Raw genomic sequence first — 12803 nt, 5'->3', positions numbered from 1 at the left:
GCCCTCTCTGTCGGCACCATTTTCACTGAATGGACATTGCTCGTCCATACATTTATGTATTCTTAATTCCGTTGCTTTACTTAGATTTGTGTGTATTGGGCATATGTTGTGAAATTGTTAGATATTACTTGTTAGATATTACTGCACTGTTGGAGCTAGACACACAAGCATTTCGCTACACCCGCAATAACATCTGCTAAACACGTGTAGGTGACCAATAAAACTTGATTTGATTTGACCTTATATCTGCGAACATTTAGGATTAGGGCGAAGGGGTAGGGAGGGTTAGGGCACTTAAACTAGCTCATACAAATACCTATATCCAAAGCAGGTCCACGTTAACCTGCTATCCACTCTTTACTCCAGGCTGTTCTGGAAGGCCCCTGGCCAAGTCGGAACCGCAGCGGTCTCTTCATGTGGGCCAAGGTTCGCAACGTGGTGCGCACCGTGGCCCAATTCAAACAGGCACTCCACCAGACGCCTGCCACGAAAGGACCCACCATCACGACAGGTGAGGTGTCAGAACACTACAGAGACAGAGAATGGTTGAGTGTCAATCACTTAGGTTGGAGTGGAATCACCGCAGTTTTTGCACCAAATGCATATTTCTTTCTGCATTTTTAAAATCCATTTTAACTTTGCAATATAATGAATCTGTGCTTGATTGTAGGACAATAAACTCAATTCACAATAATACAGTATATTATACGGTACAGGGCTACTTGCTTTGTTGTTTTGCATAACTACTAAATGGTAAAGGGCAGTAGCTCCCTTTTTTAGCTTACTCACCTAAAACTATGATCTGGGACACAGGAAGTGATGTAGGCTTGTTCTCTCTCTGTAGTGGTGTCGGTGAGCGGCTTGGTGAGCGGCGACCGGCTGAGCCACGGGAGTGCAGACCCCTCCAGTGAGGTGAATGGAGATGATCACATACTGTTCGCACGCAGCCTCATCATAGGAGACGCCACGGACAACCACTACAGCACAGGTAGACTGCAGCAGCACGGGTAGACTGCAGCAGCATGGGTAGACTGCAGCAGCACGGGTAGACTGCAGCAGCACGGGTAGACTGCAGCAGCACGGGTAGACTGCAGCAGCACGGGTAGACTGCAGCCTGGAGACACTGGACCAGGCCCCTCAAACAACTTTGCCTAGCTCCTAGCCCCTATCCCCTAGCCCCTAGCCCCTATCCCGTAGCTCCTAGCTCCTAGCCCCTATCCCCTAGCTGCTAGTCCCTATCCCCTAGCTGCTAGCCCCTATCCCCTAGCTCCTAGCCCCTAGCTGCTAGCCCCTATCCCCTAGCTGCTAGTCCCTATCCCCTAGCTGCTAGTCCCTATCCCCTAGCTCCTAGCTCCTAGCCCCTATCCCCTAGCCCCTAGCTGCTAGCCCCTATCCCCTAGCTCCTAGCCCCTAGCAGCTAGCCCCTATCCCCTAGCTGCTACTTGAAACCCCACCTCTTTAAGGAATACCTGGGATAGGATAAAGTAATCATTCTACCCCCCCTTACCCCCCCAACATTTAAAAAAAAAAAAACATTTGTCAAGTTGTTGTCCCACTGGCTATCATAAGGTGAATGCACCAATTTGTAAGTCGCTCTGGATAAGAGCGTCTGCTAAATGACAAATGTACAAATGTAATGCTAACCCCTATCCCCTAGCTGCTAGCCCCTATCCCCTAGCTGCTAGCCCCAAGCTGCTAGCCCCTAGCTGCTAGCCCCTATTCCCTAGCTGCTAGCCCCTATTCCCTAGCTGCTAGCCCCTATCCCCTAGCTGCTAGCCCCTATTCCCTAGCTGCTAGCCCCTATTCCCTAGCTGCTAGCCCCTATCCCCTAGCTGCTAGCCCCTATCCCCTAGCTGCTAGCCCCTATCCCATAGCTGCTAGCCCCTATCCCCTAGCTGCTAGCCCCTATCCCCTAGCTGCTAGCCCCTATCCCCTAGCTGCTCGCCCCTATCCCCTAGCTGCTCGCCCCTATCCCCTAGCTGCTCGCCCCTATCCCCTAGCTGCTAGCCCCTATCTCCTAGCTGCTAGTCCCTATCCCCTAGCTGCTAGCCCCTATCCCCTAGCTGCTAGCCCCTATCCCCTAGCTGCTAGCCCCTATCCCCTAGCTGCTCGCCCCTATCCCCTAGCTGATATCCCCTATCCCCTAGCTCCTAGCCCCTATCCCCTAGCTGCTAGCCCCTAGCTGCTCGCCCATATCCCCTAGCTCCTAGCCCCTATCCCCTAGCTGCTAGCCCCCAACCCCTTAGATATTCACAGATCTGAACGGACTGGGTAGATGAAAACAATATGTTTGTGTCCCACAGGAGGTCAGTCTGACCAGGGCTACGGCTCTAAAGATGAGTTGCATCAGGAGCTAGTGGATTTGGCTCAATCAGCAGCCCCTCTCATCGATGTGGATCACTGCAGCAAGCCCAAAGCACAGCACAACGGTAACCAACACCGGCATCTCCAGAATATAAACTCCAGTCTAATATAGAAGAGCTCATCTGCTGGTTGAGCATGCATTTTTATTCAGGATTTTCTATTAGCAAAAATTAATTTAAAAAAACGTTCTTCAATTGATTTGGGATCATGTCTCTTCAGGTGGGGACATAGCTGGCTCGGTGGACAGTGTAGTGGTTGTAGCGGAGCCCCCCAGCCCTGTTGAAGCCCTCCCACATGTCCCCAGCATCGTCAAGCTGTCCACAGGAGGGAGCTTCGATACCGCCATGAAGAGAGGGGACACCGGTAAGTGACAGGAGCAGACTCAAACCTATAAACCTAATCTCAATCTGAGGTTGACACATTTGATATTAAGGGTAACATGTCTGCAATATCACTGAACTCTGGGGGGCGGGACATTATGTCAAATGTTATAGTTATTTGGGGAAACTTCCGGACAGAAAACGTCCCCCAGAATTGAAGGCATGCTTCTGTGTTCATCTCTACCACCAGCCCCAGGAAAGCTGTTCTCTCTGCACAGCCAGAGCGAGGACGTCTCTCTGCCGGAGGAGAGTGAGTCTGCAGCCCCGGGTGGCTCCGGGGAGGTGGGGTCTGCGGTCCAGGGGCAGGGCCAGCGCCAGAAGGCCTTCTCGGAGCGCAGCTGCAGCTTCAGCGCCGAGAGTCGTGCCGGCATGCTGATGGAGAAACATGGCGTGGACCACATCGCGAGACACATGGGTGCCGATGCCCGAATCCTCGCCGCTGCCCTTTCTGGGTGTGGCACCACCCCCCCGCCTACAAATCCGCCATCCAAGGCCCTTTTTAAGGAGTTGGAGTCTGAGGAGGGGCGTGGTCCGATGCTGAGGAAACTGTCAGAGGAGGGGCCTGTAATGGACCCAACCCCACTGGAGGAGGGGCTAGGGAAAGAGGAGAAGAGAATGGATGGGGAGGAGGCTTCAGGGGAGGGTGAGATGGGACTGAAGTTGGAGGAGGAGGAAGAAGAGGAAGGAGATTCAGGGGGGAGGGGTGCTAGCTCTCTGCCAACCCTGGAGATGAAGGAGGTGGAGATGGGGGCTGATCCCCTCTCCCTGCTGGTCTCGGAGCACGAAGAGTTGGCCTCCGTAACCAGCCAGGAGCTGCCGCACTCTCTGCCCACCATGGTGTCCCGAAACCTGGCAGACGAGATTGAGATGTACATGAGCCTGCGAAGCCCACTGGGCCCCAAGTCCTCCAGCATGGAGCTCCAACAGGGGTTCCAGGGAGGGGACTCTTCCCCGGACACTGCCCCAGTTAAGCAACCTATAGAACGGAGGTCCAGTCTCCCTGTGCCCCCCGTCAAACATCCAGGGGGGTCAAGCGGGGACTCGACGCCCAAACGCAGCCCTGCTGCCGTCACGCGCTCCAAGACCTTTGCCGTTAAGTCCACCAGGAGCCCCGCCTCTTCCAGCGGCGTTGTAGCCAGCCCGAGGTCGTCGCTGACGGCGCTGGTGAGGTCATCGCAGAGCGGCTCGCTGGGCTCGGTCATCAACTCCATCTCAGGCATGAAGATGGATGCCCTGCTCTCTGGTCCCAAGATGGACGTGTTAAAGTCGGGCATGAAGCAGGCCGGGAACCTGGCCAGCAAGGTGTGGGGGGCCGTGGCCTCCGCCTACTCCTACTCCGACGACGAGGTGAGCGGGGATGGACTGCAGAACATACATACATAGATGAACTAAGAAATAACAGTAAAATGGTAATTAATTACACAATAATAACCTGCAACAGCCGGATGATATAGATACCACACTGTCAAACACCATTATATACAGACAAATAATGTAAGACTTTCACTATACAAGCAGAGCTTCTCATTTCAGTTTCACCTCGCAAATCAAATTGCAGAATGCATTCAGTGTTGTACATGGGAGTAATATGAAGATTCACAATAGTTTAGAAGTTTACATTTTTTCTTATTTCCCCCCTCTCCGCAGGATGAGCTTGCCCCGGGCTACAGGGATAGGGATAGTTTCCCTGCCGGGCTGGATGAGTCCATGCTGTCAGGGGGTGGAGGAGGAGACAGTCCCACCCACAGAGGGCCAACCCAAGGCCTGGTGTCCAACGGACTGACACAGAGCAGCACCAGCCTGGCCAGCAGCAGTAGCAGCAGTGACACAGGGAGAAGACCTCACTCCACACGTAAGACACACACACACACACACACACACGCCCGTGTACGTGCCCACAGTCACAGCGTTACCCGTGTACGCAGTCAAACACAGTAAAAAGATGTGGACGGGTGTATGGTTGAAAACTGAGTGTAAAAGTGTGTGACTGTATACTCTGTGTGTGTGTGTGTGTGTGTGTGTGTGTGTGTGTGTGTGTGTGTGTGTGTGTGTAGAAGTGGCTCCAGGAAGGTCAGGGAGAGGTCCAGACTCTGATCAAGGCTCCCACCACGCCAGCTCCTCTAGTATCTACCAGAACTGTGCCATAGAGGTGAGAATATCATACTCACAATTACTGGCTACACTACTCAATATACTGTCTCACAAAGACCCAGTCAAAGACTGAGTACAAATGCTTTAATAACCTGACAGTACATACATAGGAGCTATAGACTCATTATGGACTGTGACATCTTGCTATCCGTAACAGGAGTTTGCTGTTGTTATCTAGCCAGGGAGCCTCAAGTAGCCTATGCCAGGTGCATCTGTAATGCTTCTGCGTGTGCGTGTGTGTGTGTGTGTGTCCGCGTGTCCCTAGGTGCTGATGTCCAGTTGCTCTCAGTGTCGGTCGTGTGAGTGTCTGGTGTACGACGAGGAGATCATGGCGGGCTGGACGGCAGACGACTCTAACCTCAACACCACCTGTCCCTTCTGCCGCACCTCCTTCCTGCCCCTGCTCCACGTCGAGTTCCACGACCTGCGCACAAACACAGGGTGGGTGTCTGTGGATTTGTCGATCATTGAATAGATCCATTTAATAGTATATTTAAATAAATAGGATGAAGAATTTTTCCTGTTGTAAAGGCCCACTATGAGGTTGGAATAATACTGGGAAAATAATGATAATGCCCTTTTAATTGTAAGAGCTGTTTGAAAAGACTGACATTTCTGCCTGTTTTGGTGGGATGGAGTTTTGGCCTGCTTGGTGACATCACCAGGCGGTAAATTAGTTAATAGCCCAATAAGAAAGAGTTCCAAACCTCTCTGCCGATAACAGCTAGTTTTCAGTTTCCCACTCAGACCACTCCTAGACAGGCCTAGCAAAATTCTTACTCTTTGCTAAGACACTATTTTTGTTTCTTTTTAACCATTTTAATTTAAAACAATCACAGTAAGGTACTTAATTGTTGAAACATTTGGACCACATGGTTCCCATTTTGCCTGGCGCAAATCAAACACTGCATTCCACAGTAAGAACCTTATACCAACGGTCAAGCATGGTGGTGGTAGTGTGATGGTTTGGGGATGCTTTGCTGCCTCAGGACCTGGACGACTTACCTTTATAGAAGGTACCATGAATTCTGCTCTGTTTCAGAGAATTCTATAGGACAATGTCTAGCCATCTGTCTGTGAGCTGAAGCGCTGCTGGGTCATGCAGCAAGACAATGATCCAAAACACACAATCCAGTCTACATGAAAATGGCTAAAAAGCAACAAATTTGAAGTTGTGGAATGGCCTAGTCAAAGACCAGACCTAATCCCAATTGAGATGTTGTGGCAGGACTTGAAACGAGTAGTTCATGCTTGAAAACTCCCAAATGTCGCTGAGTTAAAGCAGTTCTGCATGGAAGAGTGGGCCAAAATTCCTCCACAGCAACGATAGAGACTGATCAACAACTACAGGAAGTGTTTGGTTGGAGTCATTGCAGCTAAAGGTGGCACAACCAGTCATTGAGTGTAAGGGGGCAATTACTTTTTCACACAGGGGCATTGGGTGTTGCATAACTTTGTTTATGAAATAAATGTAATAAGTATGTAATTGTTGTTATTTGTTCCCTTTATATAATATTAGGTTTTGGTTGAAGATCTGATAACATTCAGTATTAAAAATATGCAAAAATAGAGACAATTAGAGAGGGGGCAAATACTTTTTCACAGCACTGTATATGGCTGGATAGTTGTGTATGTGGCTGGATAGTTGTGTATGTGGCTGGATAGTTGTGTATGTGGCTGGATAGTTGTGTATGTGGCTGGATAGTTGTGTATGTGGCTGGATGGTTGTGTATGTGGCTGGATAGTTGTGTATGTGGCTGGATAGTTGTGTATGTGGCTGGATGGTTGTGTATGTGGCTGGATGGTTGTGTATGTGGCTGGATGGTTGTGTATGTGGCTGGATGGTTGTGTATGTGGCTGGATGGTTGTGTATGTGGCTGGATGGTTGTGTATGTGGCTGGATGGTTGTGTATGTGGCTGGATGGTTGTGTATGTGGCTGGATGGTTGTGTATGTGGCTGGATGGTTGTGTATGTGGCTGGATGGTTGTGTATGTGGCTGGATGGTTGTGTATGTGGCTGGATAGTTGTGTATGCTCTATTCTGTTTCATAGTATTGATCTCCTCTCCAGGTTCTACCTGAAGCCCAGTGCATCAGGAGACAGTATCCACAGCGACCAACCCACAACTACGGGCTCCACCGAGCACAAGGTGGGGGGTGCAGCAGACACCCCGCGCCCGGATCTCATCAGCTTCCCAGAATCCTCCTCTGAGGACCCAGGGGAGGCCCCGGCCAGCCAAACCGCCACTCACAAGAGGTCTGTTCACAGAAATGCCTGACTCAAAAAATATTATTTAACCATCATATCACTTTTCATTCTTCATCTGATTTGGTGTCTTGTATTCAGAAAATTAAAGGGTTAATACAGTTTAGCGTGAATGACTTAGTGACGATACTAACACAGATAGAACAAGGAGCCAGATGTTTCACCGGATGTATAAATCTGGTGAGGAGAGGAAGCCCAGTGGCCGGCAGTGGGGAAGTATCGAGCTAGATGGAACTGGGCTTACATTCTGCAGATTTCAATAGCCCGATCTGAAGCCCGATCTCAATACAGTTTTCTCCTCCCAAAACTAGAATCTGTTACGAACAGAGTGCATTACGTTTTGTAGACGTGACCCTTTGCCAAAGTTTCAAAAAAATGGCGTTGTTCACTTCACAGAGAAGATGTTCCCTAACGGAAATATTCAAATGCATGTTAGAATGCGCCAATAGTATCTAGCTTGTGCTTGGCTCTGCCCACTTTTCTTGTTCTGCCCACTATGCTTCATTTGCTCCCATTGAAAAGACACACATGAACTATCTTGGGTTATAAATATATTTGATACTATTATAAGGGCCATCACCCTAATGATGCTAACTTCTTCCTCCTGTAAATTGAACTGTCAGAGCCAAAACATCACAAGCTGACGACTTGACTCACTCTTGCTGTAAATGTTTCTGCTGTTAAAGTTCCTATGTTTCTGTATTTGCCCTCACCTCTGTACGTTTGTCAGTTTGGTACCGGAACCGGCTCAGTCGGACCCTCTGGGCCTGCTGGAACAGCAGGCAGGGAAGCGGGGGACGTCTCTGACGCGCAGTAACAGCGTGGGCGGGCCTCTACAGAGCCTGGTCTCTGTCCAGAGACAACCCGAACACAGCGTGTCCACCACCAGCCTGCCCTGCAGCCTGACGGAGGTGGTGAGTGTCCTTAGAATGTTTTCATAATGTACCAATAATGTCCTCACAATGTCCCAGTAATGTCCTCGCAATCCTTACCACTTACAGTGCACCAGGGCTTGAGTCAATTACATTTCAGTTAAGTCAATTCAGGGTATTAATTGAAATTCATCTTATGAATCGAAAATGACTATTTCTATATGTGGACTTTCATTTAAATGTAATTTACCGGTACTCTAGAAGCGCAGCATGCATACTGGCCATGCATTTACAGTACATTCAGAAAGTATTCAGACCCCTTGACTTTTTCCACATTTTGTTATGCCTTATTGTAAAATTGATTAAATGGAGAGAAAAAAATCTCAACAATCTACACATAATACCTCATAATGGCAAAGCGAAAACAACAGGTTTTTAGAAATGTTAGCTAATAGATTAAAAAAACAGATACCTTATTTACATAATTATTCAGACCCTTTGCTATGAGACTCAAAATTGAGCTTAGGTGCTTCCTGTTTCCATTGATCATCCTTGATGTTTCTACAACTTGATTGGACTCCACCTGTGGTAAGTTCAATTGATTGGACGTGATTTGGAAAGGCACACACCTGTCTATATAAGGTCCCACAGTTGACAGTGCATGTCAGAGCAAAAACCAAGCCATGAGGTCAACGGAATTGTATGTAGAGCTTTGAGACATGATTGGGTCGAGGCACAGATCTGGAGAAGGGTACCAAAACATTTCTGCAGCATTGAAGGTCCCCAAGAACACAGTGGCCTCCATCATTCTTAAATGGAAGAAGTTTGGAACCACCAAGATTCTTCCTAGAGCTGGCTGCCCGGCCAAACTGAGCAATCGGGGGAGATGGGCCTTGGTCAGGAAGGTGACCAAGAATCTGATGGTCACTCTGACAGAGCTCAAGAGTTCCTGTGGAAATGGGAGAACCTTCCAGAAGGACAACCATCTCTGCAGCACTCCACCAATCAGGCCTTTATGGTAGAGTGGCCAGACGGAAGCCACTCCTCAGTAAAAGGCACAACAGCCCGCTTGGAGTTTGTCAAAAGGCACCTAAAGGACCATGAGAAACAAGATTATCTGGTCTGATGAAACCAAGATTGAACTCTTTGGCCTGAATACCAAGTGTCACGTCTGGAGGAAACCTGGCACCATCCCTACGGTGAAGCATGGTGGTGGCAGCATCATGCTGTGGGGATGTTTTTCAGTGACAGGGAGACTAGTCAGGATCGAATGGAAAGATGAACGGAGCAAAGTACAGAGAGATCCTTGATGTAAACATGCTCCAGAGCGCTCAGGACCTCAGACAGGGGCGAAGGTTCACCTTCCAACAAAAGTTATTGTGTGGATGGTCAGAAGGAGTTACGCAACTGCTTAAAGCCCTGTGTGTGTGTGTGTGTGTGTATCAGGATGGCCTGGGACAGAAGCGTCCCAACCCCATGCCAGTGTCTGTGCCCTACCTCAGTCCCCTGGTCCTCCGCAAAGAACTGGAGACCCTACTGGAGAACGAGGGAGACCAGGTAACGCACATTTAACAGATCTAAGAATATGTTCAGAAAGAAGCAACATTTCGACTAGACAGGACAGCAAAATAGAACCCATAGATTGTCACATATAATATGACTTATTGTATGTGGCAATACTGTCAAGATGTAGCTATTGTATGTGGCCCATTTCCATTGAAGTCATTTAGCAGATGAAATTGTCATTTTTCAAACTTACTTTTGCTGTTTCCATCATCCTAGTGACTTTACAGATGTTAACAATAAGCTGCAGTACCCCTTTTTGAGCACTGTTTAATTCGCAATCAGGTGATCTACACCCATACGTTCCTGAGTCAGCACCCCATCATCTTCTGGAACCTGGTGTTTTATTTCTGTCGCCTGGACCTTCCCAGCTACTTGCCTGGCCTCATCCTCACCTCAGAACACTGCAACAATGGCGTACAGGTACATGGCCATGCAGGGAACACACACACAGACTACTCCTGTTCACCTGAAAGTACTGCAACAATCGACTACAGGTCAATCTGACACAGATAATCACACGCAGTTTACGAACATTGCTCTCTCTAGTTATGATCACGCCAGAGCACTGTTAAAGTAGGGCAACAGAATATGTTTGTCTGTATTCTTCATACAGCTCCCACAGACCTCCCTGTCCCAGGACAGTAAACAGGTGTATGTGCAGCTGCTGTGGGACAACATCAACCTGCACCAGGAGCCTGGCGATCCCCTCTACCAGAGCTGGAGGACCCTGCGTGAGTACACACACGCGGCGCACACATGTCTGATCAAGCAATCATCCTCAGAACACTGCATTGTCTCTCTGTCTCTCTGGGTCTCTCTGTGTGTGTGTGTGTGTAATGTATTTTGGGCCATATTCGTTAATGGAAAGCACTTTGAGATGTCTGCTATTAAAAAGATCCATACCCATGGCACACATTATTCTAATGTATTGAATAGTGAATGTAATGAGTAATGAACTATCTGTTGTTCCCCAGTGGAGAAGAAGGCTACCCTGGCCCCCACGGACCACCAGGAGACACGGACCCTCCTCAACAGCATCGTCCGCAGCATCCAGACCAACGACGTATACGGCCCCATCAACCTGCTCCTCCGAGAGGTCAAGAGGCACCCAGAGGTCAAACGCCAAAGGTCTGTCCTCTGAAGCTTATGTTTTTGGGTGATCCGTTTTGTGAGCTGAAAGCATTGCATTTGTCCATGTTCTCTGTTGGTGTCTGTCTGTACTGTTTTGGTCTTTTCATTAATCAATCGATCTGTCTCTTATCAGGGGTATCTATAGGGAGATCCTCTTCCTGGCGCTTGTGGCATTGGGAAGGGAGAACATTGACGTCGGTGAGTGAACTGTCTTCATGACCCAATGACTCTCTTTAAACCAAGACTTGGATTTGGGTAATTCCAGTCAACCAATGCCTTGTTGAGATGGCTATAGTTACCACAACTACTATGAGCTTTTCTATCCTGAGTTTGATAAGCTATTTGTATAAAAAACCTTCAAATTCTATTTCCATGTTTCTATCATGTTCTGATTCTATATTCTTCCCTCCTGTGTTTCCAACAGAGGCCTTTGACCGTGAATACTGCCAGGCCTTTGATAAACTGAGCCCAGAGCAGCTTAAGGCCCTGCACAAGATCGACCGGCCACCCAACAGCAACGTCCAGTGGTGCCTCAAGTGCTTCGGAGCTCCAGTCATCTAATCTTGCCACTGCTGCCCTCTGCTGGACGGTCTGAGAAACGCTCCACCTGTGGCCCTCACTCCACACTGTGGAGAGAAGCAGAGAGAGAGAGCAGACAGAGAAAGGGGGGAAGAAACTTGATGGGTAGTGGTGGGTCTTGGTGTAAGGGAGAATCTTGGACAGATCATTTTTACACCCTCATATCGCCCAAAGATGGTACTTATTTATCCCTTTGCCCGAAAGGCCCTTTTGTTGATGTTTTTTCTCCTGCCTCTCGCAGCTTTTCCCGCGGGCCGCTTGTAACTCAAATAGTTATTTATGTGAATATTCTGGGTGAGGAAGAGGGAGACAGAATTGTTCTTTATGAAATGGTGTGTTTCTTTATTGATGGTGTAGACAGAATTAAGGCCTTTTGCGATCGATTGTGTGTGTGTCTCACTGCCCAGTCCTGAGTGGTCTTGCTCCAGCTCTGTCCTACTGCCCTGTAGCCCCAGGGTGAACTCTACACCCCTGATTCTAGAACCACCTTGTAGTAACCTAGGAGGCCATTCACCCATGTACAGAATACTGGTCATCCTGTTATTGATGTGCACTTTTAGAAACTGTCGTTTTACCAATCCATTGGTTGTCTTTTTTTATATATTTTTGTACATGGGGGAAATTTGAAAACCGGGATTGCCTTTTTTTCAAAACGAGGAAGAATATTGATGCCTTGATGATTTCTCCAGATTCAGTCTTAACAACTAATGTTATTGTCATTGTGGGTGTTTGTCTCTCGATGCAATTTATTTTTGAGAAGTATGTTTCTCTTGTTTGTGTGTAAATAAGTGTTGGATGAGGGTGGATTGAGGCCACCGCAGACAGTCAGTCAAGATCAGTTCGAGAACATTCCAGAACCCTGCACTTGTGTCTTAAAACAAAAGCAAGAACAATATGATATATTGACATCCCAATAGCAGAGAGATAGCATAATCAAAAACCTTGAATGTTCCAGACATTTTGGGGCTAGACATCAAACGTAAGCGTGAATTGGAAGGGAACTGAGATGCCAAACCACTGAAGTGCAGCTCTTTCCTTCTCCCTCCATCGCTCCATGCCTTAAGCAAGACACGAGCTGTTCTCTCACAGGAAAATAAACCATGGTGAGTTACTGTGGTACCGCAGGAGTAGTGACCAGTCAGTCAGTCCATTGTGTAATGTTTTTAACGATTTCATTTTTAACTGCAACATACAGTACAGTTAAAACGATTATGGTAAAATATGCATTTATGTGATTAAAAATCTGCTTGTGTACATGCTTGGGTTACTCCTTAATCATAAACCATAATATATTGATTAGTATATCTCCCTTGGAATGCATCATGAAGCATTGTAGTTAAGGCAAATACTGTTTGCTTTGGACAAGCTAGCTTTTAAGGTTTACATATTAGTGTGGTCTGCCTTAATTCATTTTGTCATGTCTCTTGTTTTCTATTGATTGTGAATGGAATATCAACTTTGACAATGAAGAGTGGAAGAGACTTTACACAGAATT

General features: G+C 47.8%; 1 protein-coding gene across 1 annotated transcript in view; it reads left to right on the top strand.

Moving 5' to 3' along the window:
- LOC311132130 (DENN domain-containing protein 4C-like) overlaps positions 1-12562 on the top strand; it is a 62088-nt gene extending 49526 nt beyond the window's left edge. The window contains exons 19-34 of the mRNA XM_084165340.1: positions 367-511; positions 845-988; positions 2304-2429; positions 2584-2727; positions 2935-4091; positions 4392-4596; positions 4799-4893; positions 5161-5336; positions 6966-7151; positions 7891-8074; positions 9479-9589; positions 9881-10018; positions 10212-10329; positions 10573-10726; positions 10863-10927; positions 11154-12562. Of these exons, the coding sequence (XP_084021466.1) occupies positions 367-511; positions 845-988; positions 2304-2429; positions 2584-2727; positions 2935-4091; positions 4392-4596; positions 4799-4893; positions 5161-5336; positions 6966-7151; positions 7891-8074; positions 9479-9589; positions 9881-10018; positions 10212-10329; positions 10573-10726; positions 10863-10927; positions 11154-11290 (3285 nt within the window). The 3' untranslated portion in view covers positions 11291-12562. The remainder of the gene's footprint in view (positions 1-366; positions 512-844; positions 989-2303; positions 2430-2583; positions 2728-2934; positions 4092-4391; positions 4597-4798; positions 4894-5160; positions 5337-6965; positions 7152-7890; positions 8075-9478; positions 9590-9880; positions 10019-10211; positions 10330-10572; positions 10727-10862; positions 10928-11153) is intronic.
- The last annotated feature ends 241 nt before the right edge of the window (positions 12563-12803 follow it).

The sequence above is a fragment of the Coregonus lavaretus genome (assembly GCF_964263955.1).
Source record: "Coregonus lavaretus genome assembly, chromosome: 7".
In the NCBI taxonomy this organism is placed as follows: Eukaryota; Metazoa; Chordata; class Actinopteri; order Salmoniformes; family Salmonidae; genus Coregonus; species Coregonus lavaretus.
The sequence above is the reverse complement of the archived record's forward strand: the minus strand, read 5'-3'. Positions and strand labels throughout refer to the sequence as shown.